At 40.5% G+C, this 14,440-nt stretch overlaps 1 protein-coding gene across 4 annotated transcripts in view; it reads right to left on the minus strand.

The window, feature by feature from the left end:
* Positions 1-904: 904 nt before the first annotated feature.
* The window catches only part of tln2b (talin 2b), a 79,941-nt gene continuing 66,405 nt past the window's right edge, over positions 905-14,440 (minus strand). For 2 of the 4 annotated variants that reach the window (XM_051382214.1, XM_051382212.1), the window contains exons 46-57: positions 13,947-14,130; positions 13,373-13,498; positions 11,676-11,792; positions 10,948-11,133; positions 10,314-10,421; positions 8,583-8,688; positions 7,107-7,231; positions 4,840-4,965; positions 4,677-4,739; positions 4,377-4,559; positions 4,164-4,289; positions 905-3,150 (exon numbers count right to left, since the gene is read on the minus strand). In XM_051382214.1, the coding sequence (XP_051238174.1) occupies positions 3,022-3,150; positions 4,164-4,289; positions 4,377-4,559; positions 4,677-4,739; positions 4,840-4,965; positions 7,107-7,231; positions 8,583-8,688; positions 10,314-10,421; positions 10,948-11,133; positions 11,676-11,792; positions 13,373-13,498; positions 13,947-14,130 (1,579 nt within the window). In that variant the 3' untranslated portion in view covers positions 905-3,021. The other 2 variants (XM_051382213.1, XM_051382215.1) reach the window with 2 other exon arrangements.

Consider the following 14,440-nt stretch of genomic DNA (forward strand, 5'->3'; position numbering starts at 1 on the left):
TTCAGTTTTCCATTTCAACCATCATGGGGCTTCTTTGGCCAAATGGAAATTTAGCAGAAAGAGGTTATGAATGCAGGACCTTTGTGGAAACTTGATTATAGCTATAGCAGAGTGGTTTACTAATTAGTCTAAAATCACGAAGTTCAGGACAATAAGACGATGAACGCAACCAGACCCTGTCTCTGCTTTACATCAGTCATCTACTGAGGTTTTGATAGTTCCTTACAAATGCCAAAGTTAATCAGACAAACATCCTCTTGGTCCTTCGGGCTGAGGGAAGAGAGAGGCTGAGTAGTAGATGGGCCCTCCCACTTAAACACATGGCTACAGTTTCCCCTCTCCACTGTGTGGCCTGGCCTTGCATGAGACCAAAACACTAAAACAACCAAATATGGTGTTCATTAAGACAACTCAGTGTATTGTGCTGGCCACCTCCAACCATCACACACTCTGCCACCATGTGCTGCTGAAAGGACCAGCCTCAGGGTGAAATAAGTTTTGTACTACCTGAAGAGAAAAGGCCAAGCTCTAGTTCAAGTCTGATTCATCACAAGTAACCAAAAAAATGTCAGCATGAGGCTACTCCAACAGCCCTTCAGAGGTTTTAACTGTGCAGAGTGAATGTGGACCAAAACATCCAAATGGGAATCACTGCATATTTCAAGGTCTGGTCTATGAACAAGGAGGAAAAAAAGCACATCCACTATGTCCATATTTGGTCTGGCAAACTTTGCCAATCCTTCCACTAGAACATATTTCTCCAAACATCCACTGACCCGGCTGACTGAACTATGAAGGATAATACTGCCATCTGCTGGAAAGAATGCAGACTGATTTTTTTCTCTTTTATCTCTTTCGTCAACCACATGCATCGATATGAAAAAGGACAAAATAATCTCAGTGGTACTGGTTGTTTGAAACTCTTTATTTTTGGTGAATACAAAAAATACTTTTGTGACCAGATAAATATTATACATACAGCATCAAATCATAAAACTAATGCAGTCTGTTAAAGAAAGCACAACACCTATTCATAACAGAGCTAGTAACTTTTTCTATTTCCGTTAATACTCGCACAAATCAGTTAGACAATATATTTTAGGTCAATTATTACATTTACTGATAAAAACTTATAGTGGTTAGACAATGAAACAAGGGAGTTATTTAGTCCAACTTTTAAAAGGGACTTGGCATACTGATTTCGACAATTTCTCAACTTCAAACACAAATTGCCACATGCTCATGGAATGCAGTCTAGTGTAAGTTTTCCAATATGGTCTCTAAATCCTAAGGTATCCACAGATGCCCTTTTATATCAGCATTATAACATTGTAGGCAAGTGGGCCACCAGCCAAGGCATTGTATTGTATGGCAAAGGACTAGGTGACAGTTTATTAAGACCCCGATGGGGATTAGACTGGCATAATATTCTTATCCAGAGAGGACAAGGCTCAGGCTCCCACCCAGCCTGATCTCCAGCTGCTCGCAGGGCAGACTCAAGTAAGGCACTAGTACACAATGCAGTCCTGACACTGGCATGGACAGACTGAGGAGATGAACTGCTTCAAATTTGTAATATATTATACATTAATATACTAAAGCAAAAAACAAATAATTGAATTAGTTTCCTTAATCAGAGATTTCATCTATTTCCTTCTAGTTTGTTAGGAGAATGTCCTACATTTAATATAAAGCTTTAAATTGCCTTCCTCTTCAGTGCGTATGTGTATGAACAACCTCAGTGCCTAACATATACTTGTTTCATTCAAAGCCAAATACCATTGCACACAATCAATTTCATTCTCTCAATTCATCTCATTACTATCTTCTTAGAATATTCAGTGTAATGTATTGCTATAGACAGTCAGTCTAAAAGGAAAATGCCTTTACCATGACAGGGCGGTGACTGGTGGAGAATAACTATATGTGTGTATGTGTGTGTGTACAGTACAGTGAGTACCCGAACAAAATCTGGCCAGTGTTAATGGGGAGAGGAATTACAACATGAAGACAAGAGAGAACAAACATGACAAATAATGTAAACATATATTTCCTTACACAGCCATGTGTATGCAAGGGAAGAACTGGTGGGGTTACGTGAAGTGACATGGTGTACAAGCAGCATGACATATTTGGTCACATACAGTCCAGATTATCTGAATAACATAGGTTACGCCTGTTTGCTCTTTAAGAACAACTAGTTTCTTTAAAAAAAAAAAAATCAGTCAAGAATAAATGTCTTTATAGCTAGTGTTGGCCTGTGGTCTGTTTTTTTATTTTGACATTTACTCCAATCAGAACCCCTCACTGTTTGGTGTCAAGCTGAACAACATAGTTGAATCAAAATCCTTGATTTTTTAAAGATTTGCTAGTTTAAAAGCAAACCCCAGTTCACATTTTTATTAGTAAAATACAAGTGCCTTTCCACTCTATATTACTCTATTGGTTAGTAGCTCCATTGATATGTATAAACATTATGGTTCATGCAAGCCAGTGGTGAAATAAGCCTTCCCCTCCCTCCCCCCCAAGCTACGGACCCTAAGGTTTGTTCTGCCAATTGCAGAAATACCATCAGTTCATTTCAATTTGCTCTAAACCTTCAACAACTATAGAACATTCAATGATAATAGAGGATTTCTGCGTTCGTGACTTCGATTCATGATTGTAACAGTCAGTTATGCTCATGATGCAGTAACACTCACAAAGCAATGATACGTTTATCACACAACTTTATCATACTGTCTCAACTTGTTTATATTGACAACTGTAACAACCTTCTCCATATTAAACTCTGAATGTCAATGCCATTCACTGACAAACACATACACACGTCACACACACACATACACACAAATACACTACAGAGCACAGGCACTTGTTTTTCTCACCAAACAGGCCTGTTTCAAGTGCTGTATATTCCTCGGTTATATGAGAGTAAAGCAGCCAATCGTACATCGGCAACATCTCCTCATGATGTGAGGGTTTCATCAGCGTGATGCACATCCACATCTGCTTAGCCAATCAGCCCTCGTCCTCCCTCAGCTCGCTGGGCAGGAACTTGTACTGCTGCTGTCGGATCTGAGCCAGCTTCTTCCGTGCTTCCTCCAGCTCTCGCTCCTTCCTCAGCATCTCCTCCTGAGCCGCAATGATCTGAGGAGAACGGGAACAGCTGACAGAAAATGTGCCTTCTCCTCATCATAATCCTATTCCTGTGGATAGCTTGATATGATAAAAACCCAATAGCTGCACAGCACCCAGCTCACACTATACAGCCTGTTAACTCCAAGCACAACACATTGGAGAAGATACAGGAAATGGCATCTTATAGTCACAAATGATGGTATATGGTGTGTTAAAATGAATCAAATTTCCTAAACCAATTCTACAAAGTTACATATATGGAGAAGTAAGTAACTGGAGAATAGTGATTCATGTAGAAAGAAGCATTTAATCATTACAGAAAAAAAATATTTTGTAGGCAATTTTATGACAATATTTGGACTGCATGTTCTATTGTTGTATTTGCAGTCAATCACTAGTGGTTCAGATTTAGATGAATTGTTTTCTGATAAAAATGCATAATAGTAGCAAGGATAGTTAGCACTAAGCTATAACATTTTTAAAATAATGATAATAATATTGTTATTATTTAGAGCAATCCCAATCTAAAGTGGTTAGAGAAACAATGTCGTCCAAAGCTCTCCTCAGTGCGACACTGATCAGACATCAATGAGACAGTGAGCCTTACTGGTCAGATAGAAAAACTGACAAGCTGATGCCCAGCTGGGGTGCACCACTGACTGAGACAGGAACTCAGTCAATCAAGATGAAAAGTGAAGCTTCCTGTAGCACCCTGGAGTTTTGAAAAAGAGACACTCAGTCTTCAATTACTGTCAATTTTTTATGCAAAGATGAGAAGGAAGAAAATTCTCAAGTCTTCAAGAGATGTGATGTTTTGCAGCTGTGGGTGTCTGGTAAACCTGGTAAACAGCTTTGAAATGGAGCTGATGGGCTGTTTATCCACAGCAGCCCATCACAATTTCACAATAACAACATTTGGCATTTTGGCATATCAGCGAGAGGTGCAAACATTCAGTGAAAAGGGCAAACCACACAATGGGAGTTATTTCTGTTCCAGGTCTCACAAAGACATTTTGTCTCACCTGAGCTATGCCTCCAACGAATTTGGTCTTTACCACAACACTGTCATCTTCAGTCTTGTCAAATGCTGCTTTCTGAGCCGCCTTCACCAGGTTGTCTGAAGCTCGCTTCACTGCATTTCCAGCCGCCTTCAAACAGATCATCTCAAAGTTAGCATGTACACAATCCACATGGTACACATGGGTTCAGTGGATACATTCAAAATGAGTTGTTACCTGGAGTCTCCTCATGGCTTCAGAATCCTGGTCAGCCTTCACCTTGCAGGCTACCAGTAGTTGAGCCGTGGATGCCGCAACCTGTTTAGCTGAAGAGATGAGCTTCTCCTCACTGGCGTGGCCCTGCACTGAGGCGTTAGCTGCCTCACACAGGCTACTGGTGGCTGCTGCTACCATACGTGCCTACAGCCAGCAACAAATTAACACATACTGTTGGGTTGGGTTGGGTTTACATTAAAAAAACGTTATACATTAATTTGGAGTTAGAAATGTTAAAAGACAACACTCTAAGCAACTTACAGCTGATATGAGACCCTGGGACCACTGGCCGTCATCTACCGCATTGGCTAGATTGGATCCCACCTGAGGTAGACATTGGGTTGAAAACCCAATGTATATGTTGTTATACATTAGTAGTAATGTATAGAATTTGCTGAGTGTCTGAGTAGGTGCGATGACATACCTTGCCTTGTGCCACCAGCTCTCTCTGCGCGGCTGATGCAGATTTAACAAGAGCACTAGTTGCTGCAGCAATGGACTTTGCTGCTTCTAATATCTGCTCCTCAAAATCCAGCGTTTCATCTGGCTGCTGAGAGTAAAATCACATATTAATTTACATATACAATTATAGCATGCTACAGTAAAAAAAATCAGGTTAACCAAGGCTGTAACCAGAATCATGATCACCAAAATAGATTCAGATTTGATCAATTCTATGGATTTAAAAAAAGCTTCTCTTGGGGATATGTTAAAAGATTGTTATAGTACATGTAGATAATACTATAAAAACAAAAAAATACTTGAATCAGCCTATAAAATAGTTTCAATATTCATTTTTACTTGTGATATGTCATGCCCTCCAGCTTCCTAAAACTCACAAATTCTGCCTTTAGCAAAACCTATAATGATCAACTTTATCTTTCACAAAAAGCACAATCGAAAATGATTATTTTTCAGTGGCAACAGAATGGCAGCTAAATACGATGTCCCATTTCCAAAACCCGAACTAGATAACACCATGAAGATCACAGTGCATCGGTTCAGGAACAGCTAACAAATGGCTATTTCTGCCTCAGCAGTCAACAGCATGTGATTGACCTCCATAAACACATAAGGCACACGTGGCTGGAGACAGGGCGGGACACTGTAGGAATATGTTTGATATATAGTTGGACTGAATAACAACCTAATATATCAAACATATCAGACAGAGCCCTGCAGAGAAGGCTTCCAGGTTTACAACGGCTCAGAGATGGTGGGGTGGGTGGGGGGCAGGGCAAGGAAGCATGCTAGGAGCAGAGGAGCTCTCCCTCCTTATGGGGTGGGAGGGATGAAGAAGCAGATAGGAGAGGGAGAAAAGACGAGGAGAAGGGGAATCCAAGCTGTTTTAGACCAATGAATAAAACCTTTTTAAATCTGGTGGGCTATTTCATAGTGGCTTAATTATATGTGGCATTTTGTTAGCTCTGTCTCAGTAAAAATACTTTTATTATATTTTTAAAAAAACCATATATGGTGCTCTACAATTATTTTAGACTACTTCGTGGATTGCAATAAATGAATGAACTTTAAGACATAAATAAATATTTGCTCGGCACAATAATCGTGTGTGCTTTATGGTCAGATCTCTGCCTTTGAATTTTATTTTGTCCCCCAAATCAGTATGTTAACAGATGGACACATATTTCAGCTAATTTCTGAATATAGGGAATAGTAAGGCATGGTCATCAATGAAAAATGTAAATGTCCTCACATGAGAAAAAATCTTCCCCTTAGATCACTAGAGGGAGACAGAGGAAAAGCCTTTCATTCACTAATCCCCTTTCATAAACATAAATGTCCTCATAAATGCTGTCTGTAGCTGTGGAATTATAGTATGAGACCGAGCATTATGAGGTCTTTATTAAAACTGGGGTAACCTAAATATGCTGTCCTTTATATAATACAGGCAGAGGGTTGAAGTGACTATCACTTTGTGTACAGGAAGAGGTATAGAAAAGGGGGAAACCACTACAGGCACAGAAGGAAGAACACTAGGATCCAACTATCCAGTCTCCAGAGACAGAAAAACAAACAACACAATCATGCAGTAGCACACCACAAACACAATCTTGTATTGCATACAGAACAACAGAAAAGTAATTTCATTTTCCAAAAGCACTATTACTACCATCTCCCATCTTTTGCCTATTTTCATTGTGTATGATGTGGTAAAGTTGTTTTACTTTTTAGGCAATACCACAGTGTGGCAGAGATGAATAACAGGCTGAAAAAGACGTTTAGTTTAGAAAGGAGGAACACTGCAATAAAACAAAGGAAATAAGTTCAATAAGACAGAGGCCCTCTCTTTCGGAAAGGGTCACAACAGTTCATCACACATTTGAACTCATTCCAACACAAGCTTGAGGAACCAGCGCAGTAATTGCGTCTCCTGGCAACACAAATCAAAATAGCGACCAAAAGTGCCTTTGAAGAAAGTTTTCTGAGCATCATATGTTAGCCCACTGGACCAGCTGTCTGATTCAACACGGTATGTGTAATGTAGAATTTTTTTTTTTCCTTTAATGACATCAAGATAGCAACTCAGTCGCTGAAAAAAAAAAATGACTCCACTTCAAAGTCAGTGTCACCTTTTCCTACCTTTGGCCCACATCGACTCCCCACTGATTAATGGCAAAAAGCTGTGCGTGGGTTTGTGTGGGTGGAAAAGGTTGAGAGGGGCACTTATACCTTGGGCTTGGCTCTGGGTTTCAGCTGCTCTAGTTTCTTGGCTGCAGCTTCAATGGACGCTGCTGCTCCGAGGAGCTCGGTCTCGGCAATGACAGTGGGGTCCTCGGGGTCCACACACTCTGATCCTGAACGGGAACATCACATACACAGACAGTGGTTATCCCATGCTTATCTAGCACAGACTCATAAAAGAGTAAAAAACAGTAGAATAATTCTGGTGATAACATTTTATTTTATGTAACAAAAAGGTCAACATTATGCCTAAACCATTTTTCATGCACTCATTCACACAATCCAGGCGTTACAGAGGTGCTAAATCTCAACCTACTTCAACTGCAGCAAAACTCATGAGCTCTACACACTGTAAAGAATTGTTTGCAGTATGATAGTAATGCTTCAAAGTTAAATAAGATAAACTAAAAGTTAGAAGAAATGCACATTTGATGGATCATTGTCTTTTTATAGGTTTTTAAGTGCCCATAAAACGGAGCTGTTTGGGAACAGCTTGGTAAGGCAGATGGAACGATGTTTTCATAGATTATGTTTAGCTCTGGGGAAATCTGCCCCCACCCCCACGCTGTCTAACTCCTCTACCCCATCCTGACTCTATGAAAGGTGATCTGGAGGAACAAAACACACCATATCCCACTTACCTCCATCTGAGGCAGCGATGAAAGAGAGGGAGCGAGAGAGAGAGAGAGAGAGAGAGCACATGGGACATTAAAGAGGTGAAGTGGATAGCCCCGCTGGGTCTCAGGCTATACGCTGAAATCTAATTCTCATCCAAACACAATCTATTACTCCTGTCAGATGCAGCAATGCAGCTTCTAGAGGAAACACTCTGGTACGTTTGTGTCATAACCATCCTGCACAGCTTAATTTGGAACAATTTGTGCGGCAATCACTCTATGGCACGATTTCAATATTTTTAAAGGGATTTTCATGACCTATCTTTATTGCGGACGCAGACAGGTTCGGTGGCTTGACTCAATAACACTATAATATTATTCATTCAAGAGGATTAGGACTCCTTTGACTAATCTCTTAACATCTCCACAATCCTGTCACGGTTTTTTACATTTTAGCAAATTGAGTTTGCTCCTGATGGGAATCCCCATGCTTCAAACTGACTATATTCTGCAATTTCAGCTTTCACAGTTTTACGCTGCACTGCCTGTAAATGTCTCACAGTCATTTTAAAATTAAAATCAGCTGCCAACAATTTTTGGAAAGCACACAAGCTTCTGTAAAATAAAAGTCTCCTAATAAAATAACATTATACGGTTTCATAAGGTACCATAAACGCTTGGGATACTAACTATACACAACCTTCATGTGTGTTAAATGGTCCATAGAATCCTGACATCAGTCAGAAAGGGTTCACCAGTAACTAAAGGGTTGTCCAGCCGAACTTTTGTTTCTGTGCGTTGTGAAAGTGTGTGTGACAGTGTGTATCAGCAGTGTGTGTGGCCTCACCCTTCATGGCCTCAGCTGTCTGGATGAGCTCTGTCACACAGGCTGCCACATGCTTTGAGTGTATGGCCAGCTGCTGCTTCTGCTCGGGCATGGGCTTATGCAGCACCTGAAAATTTAAGAGCCCAGCACATGCACACCCACACACACATAAGAGACATTAGTAAGTGCAATATAAAAGATAAATGAGTTTTAAAAGAGCAGGTTATTTCACAGCTTCACGTATAAGGAAGCCGCATCTTCTCCCAAAGACTTCTAACATTTACATGGCTACCAAAAAAAGCAGCCTACCTAGACCACAACTTGGCAAAACTAATAACTTGCTTAGGAAAACTAATAATAACTGACTTGTAAGTCAGTTAGTGTTGCCAGATTTTTCATATTTGGTTCTTTTGTTGCTTGAGCAACTAGTTGACTGGCAAAGTAGCGACAGCAAACTCTTTACACTAGACCACAAATTATAACACAAGGTACTTTTACTGGCTTAATGTCCTGTCAGGATCAACACGATGTACCTCTGACAAATTATGCAAGTGAGATAATTAATTAAGTGAGTTAAAACATAATTAGCAATTGTTACATGTCAACACACTTGTCTTCACATAACACACGGGGAGTGTTATTATGAACTAAGGATTTTAATGAAAATACATTTTGCTGTTTAATATGCAGATTTATGCAACAAGGTGCTCAGAAATTAAATCAGATCTTTTGTAGGGGAAGACTGTGGTGTATGATATAAAATGACAAATCTTCAAGATTAATGTGGTTAAAGACAGATACAGCAAATTGTGGGCATAAGGCAAATTTCAAGTCTTCAGTTTTGTCACTCTGATTAATGCTCGTAATCTAAGGCCTCCTTTCAAGGATAAGACTGGCATTTTTCTATATTTGTATTATTGACAACAAGCCTCAAGAAAATACCAAAACTAGTAATGTGTGAGATGTCACTCCTCTGAGTCAGGGGTTATTTGTTCAAACACATAAGTCTTTTAAAACAGGTTCATAAAATATGGTTACTTATTTTATAAAAGGCTGAGTAATTTCCTAACACAGCTGGGCACTGTAGTTTTTAGCAAACATTGCTCAAACAAGAGTAAATAGAGCATTTGTTAGGGAGCGTTTTTAGGTGTGGATTAATACACATTTGCACTTGTGAGTATTTACAGCAAGTGGATCGTGTACAGTATGTGGGACAGGTCCGAAATAAACTACAGTGCTCATGTTCTTCATAAAGAAGAAGAAGCCCCAAGTGCAGCAGCATGGCCCCTTTATGTTTTTTTAATAGTTTCTGGACAATAATAGAGGTCTGTGGCACAGAGGAATACGCTACATCAGGGTTTGGATACACAGATAATACCTGTTAGTCGAAAAAAAATTATTGTTGTTGTATTTTTATTGAAAACGTGAAAAAAATAGAATATCACCAGCCTTATTCTGTTGGGTGATGCTACAGTAAACATGCCAGGAATGTTTTTTCAAGCATCATAGGATTTAATCCTGCAGATAAGACCTCTAAAGCCTCATTTGGTAATAGTAAATATCAGCATCCACTCTCAGACACACACACACACACACACACACACACACACACACAGACACACACACACACACACACACACACACACACACACACACACACACACACACACACACACACACACACACACACACACACTAATGCAAGTCACTTCCATGCTTTATTCATGAGACATGTGACTGTCTCATTCTAACCTGCAGCACTTGCTCCAGAAGGTTGATATATCCGGTGGTGCACTCAGAGCTGTACTGCAGGGCCTTGCTTCTCAATTCCTCGTTCACTTCTGGGTGGAAAGCTGCTTGCTGGAAAAGGACACAGAAATTGTTCCCACTGGAATCTTAAAATTTAAATGTCCAGTGTGTAACATTCAGGAGAATCTACTGGCAGAAATGGAATATAATAGTCATAGGTACATTTTCATCAGTGTATAATCACCTGAAAAAAGAAAACCTTAGCTGTTTTTATCTACAGACGGAGCGGGTTCTCTTTTACAGAGGCCGCCATTTGAACCATCATGTTTCAGACTCAAATCCAATTCATAGATAATAAAAACTCCAATTCTTCACTTTGTAATGCCTTGATTGCAACGTTCTGTACTCCTTTTGTTTTGTCTTGATACAAGTGCTCTACAGTCACTGAAGGACATCCTGACTGATGCTCCGCTGCACGACTTTGAAAAGTGACTGAGTCACTACCAGCGGGAGCAGCCATAGAGTAGACTAGACTCTAATGTCCTATCTGCTCTCAGCATGCTGGGCTCACATGTTCCCTGGCAGCCTGGTGATGTCTGTGTGAGGCCTGTTCTGGCAGGGCGGTGTGGATTAGCACCTTGCAGGTAGTCAGCATATCAGAGATGGCTTTGCGGCTTAGGTTGGCAGTGGCGATCACATCCTCCTGCTGAGCAGAGTTGCCTGCAGCCACTGCCTTGGCTGTTGCTATGGTGATGCCCTTTGTCATGCGGATGAACTCCTCGGGTGTGGTGGACTTGTCTGGGACGTCCTTGGAATGGAACACCTGACATGATGAAGACACACAGATACAGGTAGTTGGATATAGGCACGACAGGGGCTCAAATGTGTTAATATAGATGGGAACAAGTGTAGCATGTGGTGTAGTAACACTGTAAACAAGTGAGTAGGACAGAGCGTTGTCATATTTGTCGCGGTATAATCAGAAGAGAGGTTGACTGTTATGAATTTGGCTTTGCCAGCAGCTCTTGGAAAAGCATCCTCTCCTTTGATAAGGATTAGCAGTAAATTATAAAAATACAAGCTCTTGAAATCTTGTTCCTTTCTTTCCATTCTGCCTGTGCCTGCTACCTAGACCCTGATAAGAGCTGTGAGAAACCTGCATGAGCTGAGAAGGAATGGAGGAAGGAAAAGAGCTGGACAGATAATGAAGGGAAAAAAGAACAAGAAGCCCCCCTGTTTTGTTCAGAATAATAGACACAGATCTCCCTGACCCTCTTTGAGACAGCTTTGCAGAGAGGCTGTGTCTCATCAGTTGACTCCCGAAAGACCATAAAGAAGAGGTTTGGGCCTGTGAGGCAGTCTTACTGTCAGCTCTTGCTTGATGCACTCAATGGTGGCCTCCAGTGCCCTTGTCCCACGAGTTGCTTCATCTTCCACTGCCTTCACTGTTTTTAGAAGAGACGTCACGTTGGTCACCATGACCTGTCAAATAAATGGAGTAATGATGAGGCTCACAGTCAAACCAGGAGGTGGAGCTCTTTCTCCTCAGCTGCAAAAAACTACACTACAAAATTATTTTTGCCTCCTCCTTCACTGAATAATGGTGAAATTTGTTTAAGGATGTATTTCAAATTAAAAGAGGGTGATTTATACTAATAATACAGTTTACTCACTGACACCTAGGATACAAAAAAACAATTCACGTTTTATTCATGGTGACACATTCTGTCCTGTCTGTGCTGCGTTCAGCAAAGTGTACATTATTAGCTTAGGAATTTGAGCAACATGATCGCCAAGAGTTTGAGAGGGTCCCCTTTTGGAGGTCACCATATGTTGGAGGAACCGAAACAATCTGTCAACATAACCAGGTCCATGGGTGGCCCTAATTCCATTTAGATGAGAAAACATAAGAAACTCCATGCATGAGTTAGAGTTTCATGCTGGGCTCGGGATGATAGTTTGCAGAAGACGAGCAAAGTTTTTGGTTCAGAGATGTCCGAGGCTCTGTCACCGACCAAATACTTCTTCTCTCTACTCTTTGTTTCTCTGTTGCAGTGACCGCTGCTCAACCAAGGTTAGATACAAAAGGTCTGATCTTTAGTTTTTATTTTTCAGCAGCTGACAGATGTGATAGTGGTCATAATGATCAAGAGTAAAATGACAACTCTCGCCTTTCTTGTGTATGTACAGTTCAGTTTCTCCCAGCCCTTGGTAGTACCTGGAAGTTTTTTTAACATCTTTTCTCTGTTCCAGTCTTCATAAGAAAAAACTTTGCCTGAAACCTTTTACACTTATTTACTTTATATTATACACCATTTTGTGTAACTTCACTTTTTATTTCTCCATATTGTAATTATACTACTGTTATTTCGGTCTACTCTGTATATTTGGCACCTACTGCATATCTGCATGTTCTCAAAGTGGAACCTGTCATATGTTGCTTTTTTCTGAGGTTTTTCCCATTTGTTTCACCTTTAAAGTTTTCTATATGGAGTTTTCCCTGCCTGAACCAAGGGTCTAATAATAGAGGGTGTCTTGTACAGATTGTAAAGCACTCCAAGACAAATTTGTGTTTTTGAGATATACAAATAAAACTCACTTGACATGAGAAATAGATTTGTCAGCCTGAGTAGCCTTGACAGTCAAGCTGATTCAAAAACTTGCAATATTATTGTCCCAATGGTTACAATACAAAGACCTCTGGATACAGATACTTCTCAGGAATACACACCAACCCTCGCTCTCTCTCACACACACAAAAATGCATCTTAGTGATGGGTCTAGTCCCACATACAGATAAGACAGAAAAAGCGAATACCTCACAAATCCTGACAAGGACTGTCATATCTTTCTTTTGAAAAAACTTTACTTTGTGCGAGCAGATACATCAAACTAAAGATAGCAGTAACACAAAGAGCGCATTTGTAGAATAAATGTCTACATGCATTCCTCTCAGTGAGGAAGCATAAGCTGAATAATAAATTGGAGACTTGCGTTGCTGAAATTAATACACAGCTTAACTAGATATGACATTAATTTGTTTGAGCAGTCTATTCCTTTACCTTGGCGGCGCTCTTAAGCTGATACATGGAAGGGTCGTCAGCAGGCTTGCCGGCAGCACATTTGGTGGCACCGATGAGTTCAGCCAGAGCCTTGGCCACATCCCGCACTGCGTTTATCAGAACCACCTGAGGAGATAGAGCTGGTATCAGTACGGCACAATGGTCAGGGTATAGGTTTATCAGTAGCACCCTGGGGAAAGGATTTAACACTGCAGCCTTTATCGCTCCCACCTAGTCATGATACTTCAGACATAGTGGAGGGCAGAGATAGAGGCATCATACACACAGGGGAAAGAGAAGACACAATATGTATCAGATGAAACTGCAATTACACAGAGAATCCAACACTGCATGTACAAAAAGATAAAAGACATTCGTTGCAGATGACTAATATCATAGAATAGTATAATGAAAATTGGTTACAATATCATGTTAAAGAGCTTAGCTGAATTAAAAAGTAATAACTGAGCTTTGTTAAAAAATAAAGGCATACATCTGTGACTGCATATGGTTGAAACATCTGTGACTGTATTAGATTTTTTTTAGTGTAAAATGTGTTTTGGATTTTCATCACCTGTGTCTCTGGGTCCTCAGAGCCCATGCTGGTTGCTCCCAGTTTGACCACTTCAGTGAGCTGGGTGATGGTCTTGGCTGAAGACTGGGCAGCCTGGGCCAGTTTCTCCTGGCTGGACGCAGCTCCAGCAACCAGCAGCTTGGTGTCCTCCACCAGCGCCTTGGCTGTCTTTAAGATGCTCTCCCTGAGGGATGGGACACATTGTGTCACATTCTGCTCCACAGTCACACTCAAGTACCAGCAATATGAAAGGAAGCTGTTGCTTTTCTAGCAGAATGTGTGTTTAGTAAGGACAATTTTCAATTGTGTTCATTATGTGAAATGCATCTGAATATTCAGCTTTATTGGAAAACCGCGTTTCTCCTGAGTGAGTCATCAAAAGAAAAATGGAGCCCTGGTTGTGTAAACGCTTAGCAACTGAAATCTAAATCACATTACTCTTGTGCTCACAATCCCATTTTTAACATCATCAAAATGTCTCTCTTTTTTGTCAT

Source organism: Dicentrarchus labrax, unplaced genomic scaffold (assembly GCF_905237075.1).
Source record: "Dicentrarchus labrax unplaced genomic scaffold, dlabrax2021, whole genome shotgun sequence".
Taxonomy (NCBI): domain Eukaryota; kingdom Metazoa; phylum Chordata; class Actinopteri; family Moronidae; genus Dicentrarchus; species Dicentrarchus labrax.